This window comes from Acomys russatus, chromosome 14, assembly GCF_903995435.1.
Source record: "Acomys russatus chromosome 14, mAcoRus1.1, whole genome shotgun sequence".
NCBI classification, from domain to species: domain Eukaryota; kingdom Metazoa; phylum Chordata; class Mammalia; order Rodentia; family Muridae; genus Acomys; species Acomys russatus.
Window position 1 is genome coordinate 16,802,868 of NC_067150.1, and position 21,510 is coordinate 16,824,377.

The 21,510-nt window shown below is 46.1% G+C and overlaps 2 protein-coding genes across 6 annotated transcripts in view; both read left to right on the plus strand.

The window, feature by feature from the left end:
* Prkcsh (protein kinase C substrate 80K-H) overlaps window positions 1-21,510 on the plus strand; it is an 827,425-nt gene that overhangs the window by 428,843 nt on the left and 377,072 nt on the right. The gene's annotated exons all lie outside the window — the stretch shown is intronic.
* Bbs9 (Bardet-Biedl syndrome 9) overlaps window positions 1-21,510 on the plus strand; it is a 388,213-nt gene that overhangs the window by 5,143 nt on the left and 361,560 nt on the right. For 3 of the 4 annotated variants that reach the window (XM_051156063.1, XM_051156062.1, XM_051156064.1), the window contains exons 3-4: window positions 4,487-4,551; window positions 18,936-19,049. In XM_051156063.1, the coding sequence (XP_051012020.1) occupies window positions 4,487-4,551; window positions 18,936-19,049 (179 nt within the window). The remainder of the gene's footprint in view (window positions 1-4,486; window positions 4,552-18,935; window positions 19,050-21,510) is intronic. The other variant, XM_051156065.1, reaches the window with a different exon arrangement.

Here is a 21,510-nt window from a genome sequence, read left to right on the forward strand (position 1 = left end):
GGAAGAGGAGAAGAAGGCTGCCATGGGTGGAGGAGAAGCACATGGCCCGAGTGGATGGAGAGTTGGCCCAGATGAAGAGCATTTGCAGGTATGGATGGGATGCCTGCCCTAGTATGGGAGGCAGCACACCTGTCTTATGAGGGGCTGGGGGTCAGATTCTTGATTCTGTGCCCACTAGGCCAAGCACTCTACCAACCGAGCCGAGTTGCCAGCCCTCTCAGCAGGTGGCCCAGTGGTTTCCTCTGTGTTAACTGCCGCCCACTCCAAACAGAAGCTCCTCTGAGGGTGAGAGCAACACAGACCTATGGGTGTGGACATAAGTGTTCAGAAGGCAGCTTGACAACATACATGACCCGCTATCAAAACAGTAATAGGTTCCCAGGCCCTATGACCTCTCTGTCCATGGACTTTGACCAGGTTTATGGTACCTGCCATGAATCCTTCCTGTGGATCAGACTTTTAAGATAGCTGGTTACTCCCTCTCACATAAGCTCCATGTCCCTAATCAGCAATGGGCAATGGCTTTATTTTATTTTATTTACTTTTTGAGACAGGACCTCATCATGTAGCCCTGGCTAGCCTGGAATTTACTATGTAGATGAGGTTGGCTTCAAACTCAGAGACCCACCTGCCTCTGCTTCCTGAGTGCTGGGATTAAGGTGTGCATTATTATACCCAGCTAACTTTACATTTGTAATCCCTCCCCTCCCCTCCCCTCCCCTCCCTTCCCCTCCCCTCCCCTGCCCTCCCCACCCCTCTCCTCCCCTCCCCTGCCCTCTCCACCCCTCCCCTGCCCTCCCCACCCCTCTCCTCCCCTCCCCTTCCCTCCCCTCCTCTCCTCTCCTCTCCTTTCTTGTCTACTCCCTGGTCTTCCTTCCCTCATATTGCTTCTCCTTCCCTCCATGTGCTCTACAGTACTGGGTATTGCACTCAAGGCTTCATGTACACTAGGCAATTGCTACATTACTGAGCTATCCCCCGCATGCCATTTTTTTAGGACTAGGAGTTAATACAATGCCTTGACATTATAAGTCTTAGCTGGGCAGTGGTGGCACACACCTTTAATCCCAGCACTCAAGAGGCAGAGGCAGGTGGGTCTCTGTGAGTTCGAGGCCAGCCTGGTCTACAAAGAGATTTCCAGGACAGGCAAGACTACATATAGAGAAACACTGTCTCAAAAAACCAAACCAAACCAAAAAACTTTTTAAGTCCTAGGAAGAGAACTAGGGGAAGCCAGAAGCTAGGTCATTTTAAAGTGTGTGAATTAAAGTCCACCAGGGTGGGTGCATAAGGACCTCTGTTTATTGCTCTCTTAGTAACTCATGCTTTTGCTCCCAGACCTCTACATGGCACTTAGAGTTATCTCTTCATGGGAGAAATGACAAGGGCAGGAGATAGAAGTGGGGCAGGTGGTTCAGGGATGGCCACCTCAGTTTGTGTCCTTGGGTCTAAGCTGAAAATTTCCTGGAGTCTCTGGCCAGGAATGTGAGAAGGGAGCTTTGGTTTCTTAGCTCCTATGAACACACCTGCCTGGAAGGCTGAACTAGAGGCTGGAATTGAAACTCCAGTCCTCATATTAATCCCTTCAGGCGAACAGCTTTGAAACCAGAGCTCTAGATTTTCCTGGTAGAAATGGCTCCTGTCTATTACAGTTTCCTCCCATCTCCTACGTGATTTTTGGGTTACTGTAGAATGAAGAATTAGTCTTTCTATATTCATTGATGCAGTAAAATATTGCAGCGGTAATTTTCTTTAACCAGCTAGTTCTCCAATGAATGACACAGAGAGACTATGGTTTATTATTAAGCTGTAAGCACTATGCTGGGCAGATTCTGAGCTATTCCAATCCCAGTACCTTTAAGACTCACACAAAAGGCAATCACTTGCCAATCTGGAGACTCCTGGATGGCTCTGCTCCATTAGTCTGTCCGTACAGCCACGAGCCCATTGCTCATCTTGCCACAAGGCGACTCCTTTCTCTCCAGCCCCCCTTTACCCCCCCTTTACCCCCTTTTTACCCCCCACCCCGGCGCCCCCCCCCCTTTGCCTGCTCTATCTCCTCTGCTTCCCTTCCTCTCTTGATCGCAAGCCCGGCATCTAAGACTCCGCCTCCTTCTCTTCTACCTAATCACAGGCTTCAGCATCTTTATTTAGCTAATCAGGGATAATTGGGGAACATTCCTTATCACCACAGACTTTAATTACAAGAGATGGTTCAACACTCACAGCAATGCCTGTGGCTGGGCAGTAACCAGATCTCAAGGCACTGAAATCAGCATTTGAAACACAGTTGGACCTTCCTCCAACAGTTACCTCTTCAGAGCACAATATATTTCAATAAACAGTGGCTTTAGACACGCAGTTGTCTCCACTTGGGTTGTCAGTCCCCTGGCTAAGGGACCATGCCACAGAAGGTAGATCCACCGTAAGCCCTGCTAGGAGGATAATTATCCTGTTAAGGGGACACAGTCCTTGTCACTCCTATAGTCCCTGCCTTCACTGCAGTTGCTACCGTGGTGCTCTGTTCTGAGCCAGCTTAGCTCAAACAGCATGGCCTCTTCTCTGTCTTCTGTTGCTGCTTCTCCGAGCAGTTGTGGAGATGATTTAGTGTTTTCCTGGCCTGTGGCATGAACTGTTCTGTATGGTGGTCCTGTGGTCAGCACTCACTTCTGTGACCTTGGTGGGAAGGAAGGAGGGTGACAACAAGTGACTCTGTTCTCCAGTTTTGTAATTTTTTAAAGAGATTTATTTAGTTTTTATTTTATTTGTGTGTGTCTGAGTGTACGTGCAACATGTATGCAGAGTCCATAAAAAGGCACCAGAATTGTAGGGCTAGCCTCTTTTCCAGGCCCTGCCTCAGTGACCTTACCGACAGTTAGAGCTGAGGGAAAAACCACACACACAGCCCAAGACCTGTCATGTCTGTGCTGTGCTGTCCCTCCACGCTGTCTTGTTCTCTTCTGGAACACGGAGAACGCATTGTGCTGAGTACTCAGGCCCATAGAAGAGTTCTGACAGCCCTGCTGAGTGTGTGGCAGTTGGGTATGGTAAGTCGGTTTTGTGGCAGGAGAGCAGAGGATGAGGGCTGAGAGCTGTTTGCCAGTGTTGCACTGAGGAGGGCATCCATGCTGTGAGGAGCGGGCACAAGAGGAAAAGGGGCCGCCATGTCAGGATGAAGCCTTCAGACTTTACACTCCTCGGGGTTTCCATTGAGTGTCACAGAGACGCCCACATATTCATGTTGGCCTGCGGTGTCTTAAATTTAAAAGAACTGCTAATATTTAACAAGCAGGAGGTTTCACATTTCTGGTTTTTCTTAAAAACTTGTGGAAATCTGGCCAGAAGCCCAGACCTGAATAGCAGCCTCCTCCTCGTGTCTGGCTTCGGCCCTCAGTTCATCAGGCCCCCACAGCCTTTCCTCATCAGTGGCCACTTGTTTGATCCCCTGAAGACTGAGAATTAAGGATTTGTGTTCTGTGCCCTGGATCTGCCTCTGGAAACCACTTGACATGGAGGGAAGGGCAGTGTAGATGGTGGGATTTTATTTCCATCTGAGATTCAGTCAAAGCTGAAAGTTTTCAACACTTCTAATGAGAATTGGGGTCTGGAAGTAACCTGTGCCATTGTTAATACTGATGGCACCCGATGCAGGCTCATGCCATCAGGCGCTTCCACATACCTGCACTCGATTTCACTGAAACCTTCCTCCCCTTCCCAAGACGGGGTTCCTCTGTGTAGCCTTGGCTGTCCTGGACTCGCTTTGTAGACCAGGCTGGCCTCGAACTCACAGAGATCCGCCTGCCTCTGCCTTCCTGAGTGCTGGGATTACAGGCATGCACCACCACACCCAGTTTAATGGAAACCCCTTAGTTTCTAGAGGGAGAAATAGGCTCAGGGAGATTAAGTGACCTGCTGGAAGTCGTAGGTGAGCTGCTCAGAAAGCAGGAGCAGAGCTTGGAGCCCTTGGCTGTGGGAGCGGATTCCCTCAGGCTCAGGCCTGATCATTTAGGCGCCTGTGTTTGGTCTCCTCTTCCCTCCACACTCTCCTCTTTCACATCCCCTGTCCTTCTTACTCCTTTTTTTTTTTTTTAAAGACAAAGTCTTACTATGTATCACCAGCTGAAACTTGAAACTCACTATTTAGACCAGGTTGGCCTGGAACTCAGCAGAGATCTGCCTGCCCCTGCCCTCAGTGTTGTCCGTGTCCACCATGCCTGGCTTTTTCTCTCCTTCCTCTTTCATCTATTTCCCTCAGTAGAGCTGGCTGGCTTGGAACTTTAGCTCCCCTAACTCAAATGTCTGCGTAGCTTGAGTCAGAGGCAGGTGCCTGCGGGTATGGTTAGTTTCCAGCTTAGACTTCTGTCTCTGCATTGTTTCCTTAACCCTTGGTAGCTGCAGTTAGGAGATCTGTTTGAGAATAACTTGTAGCATTCAGGTTAGATCTAAAACTAACACTTAAAAGCTTCTGAAACTGTCCCGTTCGCAGAGGCACCGAGATGCTTCATTTGGCCGTGCTGCACTCCCGGAAGCTCTGTGTCTACGCTGTCTCAGGTAAGCGCTTTCTTCTCAGGTGGGGCTTATGTCACGCTCTGGGCTGTTGGTGAGAGTGATTCTGGTCTAGACACCGACACAAAGTGTTCATGTGAGGACTTTCTAGACTCCATTAGCCTTCCCCATCACCTATTCTTTTGTACACATTTCTTGCTCCACTATTCCCTGTGTATTCCTGTTTTTACCTGAGGGTTTCCTATAATCTCCTCGTTCTCAGGAGTTGCCTGTGACTAGCTGCAGGAGGCGCTGGTTATTCAAGACCGCTGAAGCACAGAGGCGCTCAGCAATGACGGTTGGCTGAGTCAGAATGGTTTGAAATGTCTCTTCCTTGGCAGACCTCAGGCGGTTTCCCTTTTAGTTCCTGTTTCCTGGCTTCCTATTGTCCTCACTCAACCAGACCTCAAGGCTCTTAATTTTTGAGGCAAAATTGGATTTTGTTCCCTGATGTAGCCCAGTGGGTACAAGTTTATAGCATGCAGTCTATTGTGTTTTGATTTCAGCATTTTGGTCCTTATTAATTCAGGATATTTTGGGGGCAAAAATCTCTTAACTTTTAAAGGCAGCCTTGGTACTAAGGGGCATAGAATATGGTAGAAAACAACCATAAATTGATGGGTGGCACTGAAACAATTGACACTCAGTCAGTTATCTTTACTGATTGATTGATTGATTTTGTGAAAGGGTCTTACTAGTAGTGCAGGCTAGCCCAGAGCTCACTGTGTAGGCCAGGGTGGCCTTTGCTGGCCAGTCTCCTGTCTCTGTGTCTAGGTGGTATGATGGCTGGGGGCTACCACTTCTTATGGCAGCACGTTAGTTGCTGCCATCTTGCCACCACTGCCATTTGTCTTTATCAGAGGTCTGACAGGGGGTATGCCACTGGTGTCATTGTGAAATGTGCTCCTAGGTGGCCATAGTGATGCTTGCCTTCAACTAATCCCACCACTCTGAAGCTAAGGCCGAGGCATGGAGCGTTAAAGGCCGGCATGAATTACACAGAGACTTTTTCTTTAGAGAAAAAGTTGCTCTTTCTAGTGAAGGGCATGTATTTGTTATGTTACACCACCAACACCACCAACAATAGAGGTTACTCTAATTTGTGGTTTCAGTTCTGGGATTTTTCTTTTTTGGAGACAGGAGCTTTGAAGAAATTATTCTTGGGGCTGCAAAGATGGCTTAGGGTCTTAGGATCTTCCAGAGGCCCTGGGTTTGATTGCCAACACCCACATCCTAACTCACAACCATCTGTAACTCCAGTCTCAGGGGGATCTGATGCCTTCTTCTGCTGTCCACATGGTGCACAGATGTACATGCAGGCAAAACACCCCTACACATGAAATAAAAATTAACAAACACTCAAAAAGTTTTTTTTTTTTTTTTTGGTAATGTTATAAACAATGAAACCCTTATAGATCATATCTGCATCCCTGAAGAGACCCAACTCTCCCCTTTCCAGTGGCCATCCACTGCTGGTAACTCCTTAGCCACAAGTGTGGCCTCCCCGGCCCCCCTCTCTCTATGTTGGAGTGTTGACTGGCTGGATCTCCTGCAGGTCTTGTGCTGACACCCACAGCTGCCATAAGCTCATGTGTGCAATGGCCTGCTCATGTCCCAAGGGCAGTATTTCATAGCATCCTTCACCCAGCTTTTGGCTCTTACAGTGCATCTGCGGCTGTGCTGCTGCTGTTTCCTGAGCCTTGGGTTCTGGGGAGGGAACAAATGTCTGGTCGAGGGCTGAGTACTCCACAGTCTTCGTTCTCTGCGTTTTGACTGGTTGCGAGGCAGGACCTCACTTCTTAGGTTCAAGCTGGCCTGTAACTCTCCCTATGTTCCAGTCTGTCAGAAAATGGCTGAGCTTCCTGTGTCCACCTTCTGAGTTCTGGGGCCATAGACATGTGCCATTGTACCTGGTTCCATTTCTACTGGTTTCAATAATTATATCAACTGGACATGATACTTTGCTATCTGGTTTTCACAGGCCATGGAAGAGAACTTGCTGTGCCCCTCCAGTGCCCGCAACCCCTCCCACCCCTGTTAGTTACTCCCTGGTCTTGGATAATTAGCTTCTCCTGGGCCCTGTGGGAGCCTCTAAAAGCAAGGAGATAGATTAGGCTCTGGGCCTTCCTCAGCCTATTTCAATCCTGGTTAGTAAGATAGAAGCTTAGAAGGTAGCACTGGGATGCACAGCACAGACTAGGGCCAAACTGTATTTATGCAAGAGGTCAGTGAAGAAACTTGCTTGGTCAGAGTTTGTGGAAAATTGGTGTCCTCCTTTGAGTCAGTGTTGAAGTAACAGTGATTTGCTAAGGAACGTGAATATTGTTGCCTTTTTATTCTGTGCATTCATGTAAAAGATGTATGTTCCCTGGGGGACTAGGAATTGTCCAGACCACATCTCCTTCTGCCACCTTACCCCCTGCCTCTCGTTTCTGTAGCCCTTTGTAGTGTTCATAGGCTGATGGTTTGTGTGCTTTTCATGGCTTGGCTTAAATTCAAAAGTGTGAGGAATTAATGCTTTTGTTCTTTTGATTATATTTCTTAAGGTTACAGGATGAACTTTCAGGCAGCTCTCACAGTCACCGGGGAAGCACAGACATCTCTAGCTTGAGGTGTTGGCTGATGGAAGTGTTAGCTGGCTTTGACATTCTTTACCCCGACTGCCCTCTGCCTAAGTTCTTTCCATTTCCTCCTTATTTCTGTGGTATTTAGAACTGAAGCCAAGACCTTGGTAGTTGATATGCCTCTGAGACAGATTTGAGGTGAATCCAGTCTTTGAACTCATTCTCTGGGAAGTAACAAATAGCTCTTCGTAGTTGGAGGTTGCTGGGAGGATTTCTTCATGTTGGGCACTGTGTCTTCAAATGTATCTGAAACACAGAGAAACATCAGCGTCTTGATGTGCTAAAGGTTCCTCTGTTCCTTCCATTTTTCTTCCCTCACGTTCCCTCTTCTGAATACTATAGCCTAGGGATCCTCAACCTGTGGTTTTCATAGCCCCCTGGGTTCTGTGGTTACAGGTGTGTGCCACCACATCTGGCTCATAGTCTTCTCTGATGGGCTTTAGGTTCTGGACTGAGATGTTTGAACTGAATTACAAAATAAGTCTAAAGAAAATGTGTGTCTGTGTTTGAGTATGTGCAAGTGGGAGTCCAGAAGAGGGTGTCACATCCCCGTGCTGGGATTACCTGTGGTCACGACCCTCCTCATGTGGGTTCTGGGAGCCTAGTGTGGGTCCTTTGTAGGAGCAGTAAGTGCTGAGCTCCTTCAGCTCCTATCCAGGCACCTGCCTAGTCACAGATGTTTGCACTTACAGTGATTAGAGTTCACCGAATATCCTTTTCCAAAAATGATGCATGTCACAATAAGCGTTTACAGGTATCTGGCTTATTTATAGAACTTTGTTGATTGCCATTAGAAGAGAAAAAAAACTGCCATTCTTTATTTTTCCTGTGCTCACACAATCTACATAGGGAACATTTCTTTACTGTGTAATGGCTCTGGGCTACTTAAGCATCTCTAGATTGCTTATCTAAAATTGGGTTTGAAACTTATTAGAAGATTTATTTGAGAATTTTTGGAGATACTTTGAGGTAGACATTATCTTATGTCGAGAAATAATCATATATGATTAGGATATTTAGTTTGTATATATAAGGGCAAAATCTTATATATTTTTGGTAATTCAAGCTATTTTAATACTTATGTCATTGATATTTTTCAAAAGAAAAAATGTCCAAAACTTTAGATTTTTAAATGCTACTTTTATTCCAAAAGAGTTATTGAGGAAAATAAGTTGTCTTTATTCTCTACAGTTGCACTGTTTTTTAAAAAAATTACATTTATTTAAAAAATACTTACTTATCGCGCGCGCGCGCGCGCGCGCGCGCGCGCGCGAGAGAGAGAGAGAGAGAGAGAGAGAGAGAGAGAGAGAAAGAAAGTGAGCATCACTAGCTCTGGCTGGCCTGAAACTCACTGTGTGGAGCAGGCTGGCCTTGAACTCATAGAGATCCTCTTGCTTCTGCCTCCCTAGTGCTGGCATTAAAGGCCTGCCCACTGTTGCCAGTTACACTGAGTTTTAGGTTTCTGAAATTTGGAAGTCTATCATTATATTTGGAGTTCTGAGTGAACATGAGTTCTAGTGCCATTTTGATATTTGGGAGGAGAGAGCGGCGGGGGAGGGGCAGGAGGGCGTGGCAGTGTGTCCTTGAGTGATAGAGGCTTTCTCAGCTCAGCGGAGTGCAAATGGTGTATGTGTGTGTGTGTGTGTGTGTTAGGGGCTCAGAAGGTCTAGGTTCCTGGTCAATCAATAGCCAGCAAAGCCACCATGGGCCAGTGGATTGTGGGTCCCTAGTCTTTAGAACTGGTGGTGGCTGGGTTTTAAAGGAAGCTGCATTAGAAGACAAAGGAAGCAGGCAGTGCCTCACCCCAGGCGCAGGAGGGAGGATGAGCAGGTCAGCCCAGACATCCCACCTGGGAGGTGGTCATGTGTGTCTGTCCTGGTGTCTTGGCTACAGCTTTGGGTGCCCTCACATAGGGAGCTGGGCTTACATAGCCTAGGTTGCTATGTAAGAGGAGGAAAAGACAAGAAACTAGAAAGAAGAGCCAGCGTCCTCAACGGGTTTGGTATTTGTGGCCTCTGGCCAGGACAGATCTTGGGCTAGAACAAGGATGTTCCCAGCATCTTCTTGACAGAACAGGTTGGCGTGAGGGGGAGAGGTGGAACGCTGGCTTCTGAAACCTCTCCTTCAACTGCGTCATCAGTTCTTTCCTCCTGTTTCAAGTGTAGGCCTAATATCCTTAATTTGAACATCCAATTTTGTGTTTCCTCATCTGAATAGTTGACTTTGTGCCTGCCTCTGGGCCATTTTTGGCTGCTGGGATTGGTGGAGAGCACTTCTCACCTGAACCTGTAGTTTGTTGATATACTGTGGGATTGGCCATCCTCTGGCCCAGCATGATTCTATCTCAGCCTAGGCATCACCTGTGGGCTTTTTCTTGAGGCCGGGCAATGCTGTGGGATGCAGAGTTTGACATGACGAGCAGGCAGTAAGGCTGGGTACCTCCTCTAGGGTAGTCAGGGAGCTGTAGCTTGGAGTAGAAGAAATCATGTTGGGATTGACGTCACAAGGGCTGCGTTTGCATACCAGCTCTTTCACCTTCCAGTGTCAGACTGAAAACATGAAGAAGGTAGAGAAAGGAAAAACAACCGTTTCCGTTATCGCAGAGGTTCTAGGCTGGAAGGCGTGTGGGCATGCGCACTCTCCCTATTCGGTGGCGTTGGCCTGGATATGGGTGCAGAGTGGCATGTGTAGCTTCTGTGTTGATAGGCCACGTCTCTGAGAGCCGGAACTCTCCTTAGGTCCATGTAGTCACTTACTCAGCTTTGTTCCCTCCCACCCCTTTCACTGAGTCTGACTTAGGCATGATTACTTAGTTTCTTGGCACCTCATTGATTTTACTATTTACTCCCCCAGATGTTTTCTACACCCTTCATTGAAGCTGGGTTTTTCTTTGATTTTTTTTTTCTCATATTGGTATATGAAAGGCAACTTTTTTAGGGCGTGGGACGGAATAGCAGTGGCTTGTCTCAAGCTGCCATCCTGCTGCTGCTTCTCCCCTCCTTTGAGATACTCGAGGTGCATGAACCGGAGTGAGGAGTCACTTGGGACTTGGGACTTGGGCTCAGTACCAGGAGAGATTCTGAGAGCCCCTGTGCAGTGCAGCAGACAACACTTCTGGCAGAAAACGAAGTGTGAGGTGCAGCAATAGCTTAGTGTTCGCGTTGCTGGGCCCTGCGCTGATCACATGCAGCTGGTTGCAGCTTGGCTGTTGTGATTGGTGGAGCCCACTCCTGAGGCCGACTCAGTGTGCTGATGTGCTGTTAGATTCAGGCCAACTTTACTTTTAGTTTAGCACATCTTTTTACCTTCTGGTGCCAGACTGAGAAAGGTGACAATTGTAGAGGAGGAAAACCAATCCTTCCCGCTACCTCTACCCTGAGTCAGGTTTCTAAACGAGGACCTTGTGCTTAGCATTGGCCAAAGACAGATTACCAAAGAAAACCAAAGAAGTTTCTTAACACGTGTTTTGAATATGTAGACATGCGAGCATCCGGCATGTCTGACCTAAGAAAGTGGTCATGCCACTGGCTGTGTAGATCTGTAGGCCTGAAACCATACAGGGTTTAGTTCGAAAGCAAAACTAAGGGGAAAGTTTATTTAGAAAGAAAAGTCCAGATTCAGTCCAGTCCTCCTTCATTTCAGCAGCCAAGAGTCCTCCTTCTCCTTCTGGCACAGGGGAGAGAATCCTTCATCAGTGGAGCTTTTCTTACACACACCACTCTGCTCAGTTTTATGGTGTGTGCCTGTAGTTCTAGCACTTGCAAGGCAGAGGCTTAGTGAGTGAGTTCAAGACCAACTTGGGCTACAGAGAGAGACCCTGTCCTAAAAGAAAAAAAACATTAATTTTACAGAAAGTAAAATTGTAAGCTCTATTTTTAAAGATTCAAGACCAGATGCAAAAGAGGCCCTCTTAGAGAGTGGCGTGTTCGTACACTTCAGGGAAACGGCCCCTTCTTTGCTACTCTGCTTTCTTATCCTTTTCTCCACCTTCCATTACCTGCCTCTGTCCCATCCCTTTCTTTTCTCTCCCTCTCACCTCCCCCCTTCCCCTCCCACTTCTCCTCCCCTTCTTCCTCTTCCTTGCTACCTTACCCACAGTAGTTTTAAACTTCTGGACTCAAGGCGTCTTCCTGCCTCAGCTTTCTGAGGACTACCTGAGATTATAGGCACATGCCAGTATGGTCACAACTCTGCCTTAAGGAAATAAGAAAACGGTTTATTCTGAGCCAAATCGCACACTGGTTATGTGGTCTATTATTATAATTGTCTTAGTGAGGGTTTCTGTTGCTGTGAAGAGACACCATAACCACAGCCACAGCAACTCGTATAAAGGACAGCATTTAACTGGGGCTGGCTTACTGCTCAGAGGTTTAGTCCATTATCATCATGGCGGGAAACATGGCAGCGTACAGGCAGACATGGTGCTGGAGAAGGAGCTGAGAGTTCTACATCTGGATCAGCAGGCATCAGGAGAGAGTGCCACACTGGTCCTGGCTGGAGCATCTGAAGCCTCAGCGCCCAACCCCAGTGACGCACTCCTTCCAACAAGGCCACACCTACTCCAGCAAGGCCACATCTCCTAATATTGACACTCGATATGAGCCTATGGGGGCCATTTTCTTTCAAACCACCATGACCCCCCTCACACACACAGAGTCACAAATCAAGAAATCCATGGTGGGAGTGTCATCAGGTGGTGGACTTCAGAAAGGACTGGGAATCTCCAGGGTTTAAATGCTGTCTTTATCATTTTCTTAGTTTCACAGTTGGCGTGGGCATGGCAAGCTTAGTAATACATTCCAAACGTTTTATGGAAAAATGTGGAGCTAGATAGGTTAGAACGAGTGCTTGGTAGTAAATGGCTATTAAACAGTGCTAAAGAGAGCCCAAGGTAACGTTTTACATTTACAAGTTTACTGCTGCTGCTGCTGCTGCTGCTACTACTACTACTGTTTATTATTATATCAAATTTTCTTTTTCTGACAATTTCATGCATGTCAAGAATACATTCTGGGTACTTTCCCCTGCCTTGTGTTATCTCCCTCCCACCCCTGTCAACCTCTTCTTCTCTCATTTCCACACATGCATGTCTTTCTCTTTTTTCCTTTTTTTTTTTTTTTTTTTCCTGAGGCAGGGTTTCCTTGTGTCGCTTTGGCTGTCCTGGACTCTCTCTGTAGACCAGGCTGTGTCTTTTCCCCTTATGGCCCACTGACTTTAAGCAGTGTCCTCTCTGTAACTGTTTTAGTCACGGTTTCTATTGCTATGGTGAAACACCATAGCCAAAAGCAAGTTGGGGAGGAAAGGGTTTACTTGTGTTACTCGTTTATGTCACAGCTCATCATCAAAGGCCGTCAGGGCAGACACTTAGAGGTGGGAGCTGACGCAGAGGCCGTGGAAGAGTGTCACATACTGCCTTGCTCCTTGTGGCTTGCTCAGCCTGATTTCTTAGAGAACCCAGGACTACCAAGCCAGATCCCTATGCAACATCCCTTCCTTGGTCAATCACTAATTGAGAAACTGTCCTACCTGTATGCCTGCCTACAGCGGGATCTTCTGGTGGCATTGTCCCTGTTGAGACCCCCCCCTCCTCTCAAACGGCTCTAGCTTGTGTCAGGTTGACATAAAAACTAGCTGGCATAGTAGTCATGGACTTGGAACTATCACCAGAGCCTGGCTCTTGGTGCTCACCAGTGTCTGTACGATGGAAGACAATGACTGCCCCTCCTCCAGAATTCACCAGAAGTGGCCAGTTGTTTCTAAGAGAGGTACAGAACTCGCAAGTCCCTCCCTGCCCCATGATTGACTGTTGGCAGGCCCTCTGTGGGCCCAGTGCAGGCGAGCACAGCTGCTGTAAGATGATGCTTGCGGTGGCAGTGTGCGCCCTGGGACAGCATCTCATGGTCCTTCTCCCGATCCTCACATTCATAAATCCTTTCTTCCCTCTCTTCCCTGATGTTCCTTGAGTCTTACGGGGAATGCTATAAATGTTCTTTTAGGGGCTGAGCACTCAACAGTTACTAATTCTCAGTATTATTGACAGCTATTCGTTGTTAATTTCAGTTTTCTTTATAGCTAAATAAAATTTCATTGTTATATGTACACCTTTCATTACCTGTTTATCTGTTGATGGACATCTAGGCTGGTCCCACTTTTTAGCATTGTGAATAGAGCACAAACCAACATGAACGAGCAAGTATTTCCCCACAGTCGTGCTGCTCACGCTCTATTCAGCCAAGGCCAAACCGTCTGTAGGCTCTTTAATTGAAGACAATGATGCTGGCTAGTTTTATGTCAACTTGATATAAGCTAGAGTCATTAGGAAAGAATAAACCTCAATTGAGAAATTACTCCCAGCATATTGGCCTGTGAGAAAATCTGGGATGCATTTTCATAATTGATGATTGATGTGGGAGGGCCCAGATCATTTTAGGCAGCGCCACTCTTGGGCAGGTGGGCCTGAGTATTTTTTTTTTTTTTTCTGAGACAGGGTTTCTCTGTGTAGCCTTGGCTGTCCTGGACTCACTTTGTAGACCAGACTGGCCTCGAACTCACAGCAATCTGCCTGCCTCTGCCTCCTAAGTGCTGGGATTATAGGCGTGTGCCACCATGCCAAGCCTGGTCTGGGTATTTTAAAAGGCAGACTGAGTAAAAGTGGAGAGCAAGCCAGTCGTCAGAACTCCATGGCTTCTGCATTAGTCACTGCTTCCAAGTTCTTGCCTTAGGTTCTGTCTCCTCAACAATGTAGTGTTTGTGACCTGACAGTTGTAAGCTGAATAAACCGTTTCGTCCCCAGGTTGTTTATGGTCATGGTGCTTAACCACAGAAGTAAAAACCCTAGGACGGAAATTGGAACCTGAGCTGGGCAGTGGTGGTGCACACCTTTAATCCCCAGCACTCGGAAGGCAGAGGCAGGTGAATCTCTGTGAGTTCGAGGCCAGCTTGGTCTACAGAGGGAGTCCAGGATAGCCAAGGCTACACAGAGAAACTCTGTCTCAATAAGCAAAAATCAAACAAACAAAAAAAACCCCTAAACAAGCAAACAAACAAAAAAAAAGAAAGTGGAACCTGGCTGTGAGGTATTGCTGTGGCAGACCTGATCATGTTTTGGGGAAGAATTGTGGTGGTGGGTTGAATAAGAATGAGTCTTGCCAGGCATGGTGATGCACACATGCAATTCCAGCACTCAGGAGGCAGAGGCAGGTGATAGATGTGGGTTTGAGGTCAGCCTGGTCTACAAAGGAGTTCAGGACAGCCAAGACTACACACACACACACACACACACACACACACACACACACACACACACACACACACACACACACACACACACACACACACACACACACACACACACACACACACACACACACACACACACACACACACACAAACCCCGTCTTGAAAAAACAAAACAAAAACAAATAAAAATTGGGGCTGGAAAGATGGCTCAGAGGTTAAGAGCACTGACTGCTGTTCCAGAGGTCCTGAGTTCAATTCCCAGCAACCACATGGTGGCTCACAACCATCTATAATGTGATCTGATGCCCTCTTCTGGCCTGCAGGTGTACATGCAGGCAGAGCACTGTATATATAAAAATAATAAATAAGGGCTGGAGAGATGGCTCAGTGGTTTAAGAGCCCTGTCTGCTCTTCCAAAGGTCCTGAGTTCAATTCCCAGCAACCACATGGTGGCTCACAACCACCTATACTGAGATCTGGTGCCCTCTTCTAGCGTGCAAGCTCACATGCAGGCAGAACATTGTATAAATAATAAATAAATCTTTAAAAAACAAACAAACAAAAAACAAGACAAAAGAATGGCTTTCATAGACTCATATATTTGGATACTTAGTCATCAGGGAACGGCACTATTTGAGAAGGATTAAGAGGTGTGGCCTTGTTGGAAAAAGCGTGTCTTTGTGGATGGGCTTTAGGTTTCAAAAGCCCATGCTAGGCCCAGTCCCCCCACCCCTCTCCCCTTGCTATCATGATCCCTGTCATGATGGTAATGGGCTAAAGCTATGCAGCTGTCAGCCAGCCCCCAGTTAAATGCTTTCCTTCATGAGAATTGCCTTGGCCATGATGTCTCTTCACAGTAACAGAATAGTAACTAGGACAATTGTGGAAGGAATTGGGAAGTTTGTGCTAGAAAAGTTGTTGTGTGCCTAGAGCTCAATGGTTTGTTCTGTGGGAGTTTGGAAGATAAGAAATTTGAGAGTGATGAAGACAAAACCCCAGAGGGAAATTTGAGAGTCCTTTTAAAGACTGGGTGGTCATTATTGATATTTTAAAGTAAGAGCCACTAAAGTGAAAGCTCTGCTTTGCTGGGACAATTGAAGCTGGTCAGCTGGGGATAAAGAATCAGCTGTGACTGAGAAGAGACCTGCATCACTGAGGTGAAATTTTCTTGGGAAATATTTCTTCAGGCTCAGCACACAGAAGCTGTAGGCTAGAGGAGGCCAAGGCTACCTCATGTTGGTGGCTGAACTTGGTAACGTCTAGGAGTCTTCCTGGTAGTATTGGTTTTGGAGACATTAAGGGGTCATGGATAACATGGAAGGGTCAAGGAGAGCATTGAAGGGTCATGGGGAGCATTGAAGGGTCATGGGGAGCATTGAAGGGTCATGGGAAGCATTGAAGGGTCAAGGAGAGCATTGAAGGGTCATGGGGAGCATTGAAGGGTCAAGAAGAGCATTGAAGAGTCATGGGGAGCATTGAAGGTTCATGGGGAGCATTGAAGGTTCATGGGGAGCATTGAAGGGTCATGGAGAGCATAAGGGTCATGGGAGCATTAAGGGTCATGGGGAGCAGGGAGTCTTGGCACTGTGTTGCATGGCTGGAGTCTCTGAGGAGAAGACGAGGAAGGCTATTGTGAATGTCAAAGCCCCAGCACTGATGGGGTCATAGAGAGAAGTTGAGGTTTGGCACCATATGGTGGAGTCAGAGTCTCTGAAAAGGTCCTTGGAAAGGTTACTAGTGAAGGTGCAGCCTGATTGCAGACACTCCAGCATTTTGGAGATGTCAGTACCATGGGACAACCACCAGGACAGCAGGAGCATTGAGAAGAGCCTGTCTGAGCTTTAAGCTGTGTGTATGGACAGCAGAGTCAGAGTTCGCCGTGGGAAGCCCTGTGGCACCATGATGACCACGAATCCTAGAATCCTGTTACTGGTGGACTTTGTTTTTTCTTTGACTGTGCTGTGCTTTGGCCTTCCCTCTTGGAGTAAAAAACTGTGTAACTCATTCCGATTTTATGGGGGCCTAGTTATGAGACTTTGGATATTTTAGAGAGTCTTGAATTTTGAAAGAAGCTTTGGATATTTTAAAGAGGCTGAACTTTTAATGGGACTTTAAAAGTTATTTATGTTTACTATTTTGATATTAATATTAACAGGCCAGCCATCTTTGGGACAAATGAAAAGGAAAAGGTTCTAGTTGAATAGTGATGTGTCTGTGTGTCAGGTCGACAAGGGGTCAATTGTAGTGGCTGTTTAAGGTCAGTTTGACACAAGCCATAGTCATTTTGGGAAGAGGGAATTTCAACTGAGAAAATGACCTCAGTAGTTTGGCCTGTGGACAAGCCTGGGATGCGTTTTCTTGATTGGTGATTGATTTGGAAGGACCCAGATCACTGTGGCTAGAGCCACCCTTGGGCGGTTGGCCCTGGGTGCTCTAAGAAAGCAGGCTGAGCAAACAGTGGCCAGTGATCCGCATTCCTCCATGGCCTCTGCATCAGTTACTGCTTGCAGGTTCTTGCCTAGAGTTCCTGCCCTGACTTTCCTCAGTAATGGAGTTTGAACTGAAAGTTGTAAGCTAGGGGCTGGAGAGATGGCTCAGAGGTTAAGAGCACTCCCTGTTCTTCCAAAAGGTCTTGAGTTCAATTCCCAGCAACCACATGGTGGCTCACAACCATCTGTAATGGGATCTGGTGCCCTCTTCTTGTCTGCTGGCTTATCTGCAGGCAGACTACTGTATACATAATAAATAAATAAATAAACAAACAAATAAATAAATAAATCTTTGAAATAAACCCTTTCCTCCCCAAGTTGTTTGTGATCTGGTGTTTTTATCACAGAAGTAGAGTTCTAACTAAGACACAAGTTTCTTCACAGAGCTTCAGGCCAAATCATTTTGTCTTGCTGGCAGTGGCCTATTCTTGATGCTACTTTCTGTTGAGAATGGTCATTGACTGTGCCTATAGACCTTCCCTGAGAGAGGACTGGGCTTCCTGAAAGTTCTTAAATAGTAGGTAGCCAGGAAGCAGGTGTTTATATCTGGGTCTGAAGCCCTGGTTTCAACCCTGTGATTTTTAGGGGGAGAGGAGATTTGTTTAGTTTATTTGAATAATTAAGGTTCATCTATTCTAAAATATAGAAAAATATAATCTTACAGATTCAGGGTTCATTGGCAATTTTTTTTGAACATAGAAACTGACTACTTAAAAAACAAAACCGCAAAACAATGGATGCTCATTTGTAAATGTATTCATTTAGAATGCCTTTTTCTTTTTGAGAGAGGTCTTAAGCAGCTCAGGCTGGGGATTTTGTGAGTCTCCTGTCTCACCCTCCCAAGTGCTGGGACAAGAGGTCTATCTAGCCACTGGGAGATTTAGATGGTTTTAAATACGCTGCTTCTTTTGCTTTAAACTACTTTACCATCACCTTCAGTATTTACAGTTTGAGAAATAGATATTTCTTTATGGAAACAAGTGCTTTCTAAGTCCCATGTCTTTCCAACACCTCTTTTAATTCTCTCGCACTTGCCTGATCTCAGTCCTGTGCCTCTGCCTGTATCCTTGAAGTCCTAGTACCAGAGCATAGATGCAGGCAGAAGCTCCTGGAAAGAGCTAGAACATCACTGTAGGATATGCAGCCTGTCAGAAAGGGAGGGAACCCTTTGTTTTGAAAGAGTTTTGTTTTGTTTTTTTCCAAGACAGGGGTTTTCTGTGTATCCCTGGCTGTCCTGGACTTGATCTGTTGACCAGGCTGGCCTTGAACTCACAGAGACTTACCTGCTCTGCTTCCTGAGTTATGAGTTTGAAGGCATGCGCCATGACGTGTGTCTTGAAAGAGATTTTTTTGGGGGCGGGGTGTGGGCCAAGGTTTCAAACAGAGCACATTTTCCTATTCACTTGTCCGAAGAAGTTTGTAAGATTTTTTTCATTAAATAGAATATAAGGGACAGCGGCGCAGCTCAATGGTAGGGCACCTGTCTAGCATGCACAAGGCCCTGGGGTTTAATCCTTCGTTTAAAAAATCAGGACATGGGGCTGGAGAGATGGCTCAGTGGTTAAGAGTACCGCCTGCTCTTCCAGAGGTCCTGAGTTCAATTTCCAGCAACCACATGGTGGCTCACAACCATCTATAATGTAATCTGATACCCTCTTCTGCAGATAAAGCACTCATATGCAACAAATAAAATAAATAAATCTTTAAAAAAAATTAGGACATAGTGATTGAAGGGGTTGAGTGTTTTGATAATGTGGATAAGAAAATGAGTTGTTTTAAAGTTACCATTTGTTTGTCCACCCACGCTATTATTTCTCTAATGGTGTAATCTAACTGAGGTTTAAGATTTTGGTTTTTTTTAAAAAAAAATTGTGCTGGCAATTTCTGTGACTAGTGCATTAATTGTTCCTTTCTTTTATTGCTTTGTCATTTTCCATTTCGCTAAAATTGAATTACAGCTGACATAGAGGATGACAAGAAATTAACATAAGACAATATAGACAGATTTAAAGTAGCCCCTTTGCTTCCTTCTCTGTAGGAACATTGGGTAATGTGGAACATGGAAACCAGTATCAAATAAAATTAATGTACGAGCACCATCTTCAGAGGACAGCCTGCAACATGACCTGTGGGCCCTTTGGTGGCATAAAAGGTAAGTTGCGTTGATTCATGTGGTAGATTTACACCCTTTGGTTACGTTACAGTGGAATATTATGTGGCTTGACTCTTAAAGAATTAAATGAGTATGTTAGCAAAAATTTTATATTCAGATACTTAAAACAATTAAGAAGCATGCTTTTAGCAATGGATGTGTTTGGTACTCACGTGACTTGTGTGATTATGTGGTCCTCAGGTCTTTCTACCTGTCTGTGGTGGTTTGAATGAGAACGGGCCCCACATAGCCATTTGTGTGAATGCTTAGGCCACAGTTGATGAACTGTTTGGGAAGGGTTAGGAGTGAGGCCTTGTTGGAGGAGGCGTGTCCTTGGGGCGGGCTGTGAGGCTTACAAGCCCCGCCCACTCCCAGTGTGATCTCTCTCCTTTCTGCTTGTGGATCAGATGTGAGCGCTCAGCCAGCGCCATGCCTGCCGGGGATGATGGCCATGGAGTCACCTCTGAAACCATGAGCCCTAGGTGAAACGCTCTATTTTCTAACTTGCCTTGGTCATGGCAATAGAAAAGTAATTAAGGCAATGTGTTTTCTACAGAGTTTATCTTATAAACTGAGTACAGGTGAGTTCTTCTGTGGTAGGGCTGAGTGCCTGCCACTTTCAGTGGCATGAGGATTTTTGCTTTTTGTTTTTTTGATTTTTGTTTTTCTGAGACAGGGTCTTTCTGTGTGGCCCTGGCTGTCCTGGACTCGCTTTGTAGACCAGGCTAGCCTGGAACTCAGAGATGTGCTTGCTTCTGCCTCCTGAGTGCTGGAATTAAAGGCATGTACCACCACCACCCAGCCTGCATGAAGTTTTGGTCTTAGTGACAGTTCCTGCTGTACCTGCCAAAGGAAGGTGGGACTGCAAACCTGGCTACCCAGATTTTCAGTTGAGAGAGCGCATGGCTGCTTTCTGCACAGAAAGCCTGGAAGCAGATGGGGACAGATGGGGACTTACATGCAGACTTGATAGTGCCCATCAAATCATGATCTCTGGCATGAAGAACAGGGACCTAAGAGGAGAGGTGCCTATCCCAGGATATCACCTTTGTCAAACAGATGGCCTTGGTGTCTTTGGGCTTTGGGGTAGATTTCAGGAAATCTGCCACCTCCTCACTTCATGTACCTAAGTCAGCAGATTGCCAAGTTCCTTGAATAACTAGGTCATGGTTGCATTTAGCCTACACATATCATATCCTCTGTATGCATGGTTGCTTTTTTATTGTATGTATGTATGTATGTATGTATGTATGTATGTATGTGTGTATGTGTGCATGTGTGTGTGTATGTGTGTATGTGCATGTATCACCTGAAGAACTGTGATTAGAAATTTTGTGATATTTTAGCTTCTGGGGGTGTTACATGTAGAGAGGGTCCCACAAAACATAAGAGGCCATTCTGACATCCTTACCTTCAGGAGTTGCAGCTCAGCTCCGTGAGTCAAAGGCTAGCCTGGACCAGACTGGGCCCTGACAAAAAACTAGCAAAACTGCCTTAGCGGATGTAGGCAGTAGCTCACAGCCTTGCTCAACCCCAATGCAGGAAAAAGAAGGTTTGCCAGAATGGAGAAGTTACGGAGCCTGGTGGGTGTAAAAAATTTGTTTTCTAGATACGTGAAACAGAACGTATAGCACCTAGAAAGAAGAAAAAACAAAAACAGAACAAAACAAACAAAAAAAACCCAAACAAACCAAGTCACTCTCATGCTGTGTTCATCTGAAAGGAATTCACTTTCTAGCCCAAGTCTCTAGCATGGTAACTCTATCTCCTGTTGTGACTGTGCCGCTTGGTTTTGTGTGTTTGTGTTTTGCCTTTTTTGGAGACAAGAGCTGATGTAGGCCAGGCTGGAACTGGCTGGAACTGGCTAGAACTGGCTATGTAGCTGGAGCTGGCTCAGGATCCTCCTGGGGCATGCTGAAACCACTCAAGAGTGAGTTATTCTTTTACTTTGAAAGTTGCTTAGAGTTAACAATGTGAAGAAAATGTAGGGTTTTAGAAAAGGAATCAAGTGAAAATAAAAGCTGTACTATTTCAGACTAGGTGGGAAGGCACTGGGGCTGTGCATCACAACAGGTTCCCACTAGATGGCAGGCCTCTACAACTTTGTATGTTGTTTGGGTCTGCCTCTAGAAGTACTGCCTCAAGTGGTGGCCCATGTAATGCAGCACTGCAGAGGTGGAGGCAGGAGGATGAGGCCATGACATGAAGAACCAGAAACAAAATAACAAAAATCACAAATGAGGAAATTTTGTTCTGAAATTTCTCCCTTTGACTAAAAAGGAATATAACTTCTTCAGGTTGCAAAGAAGTGTTTTAAAAAGCACAATTATTAGGTAATATCAGATAGGCTGTAATGTGGAAATCTTCCTAGCTGTGCACCTGAATCTTTAATTTGCACCTGAATCACGAGACCATGGCAAATTCGGGCTCTGGGTCTCATTACTCTGAAATTGGACCCGAG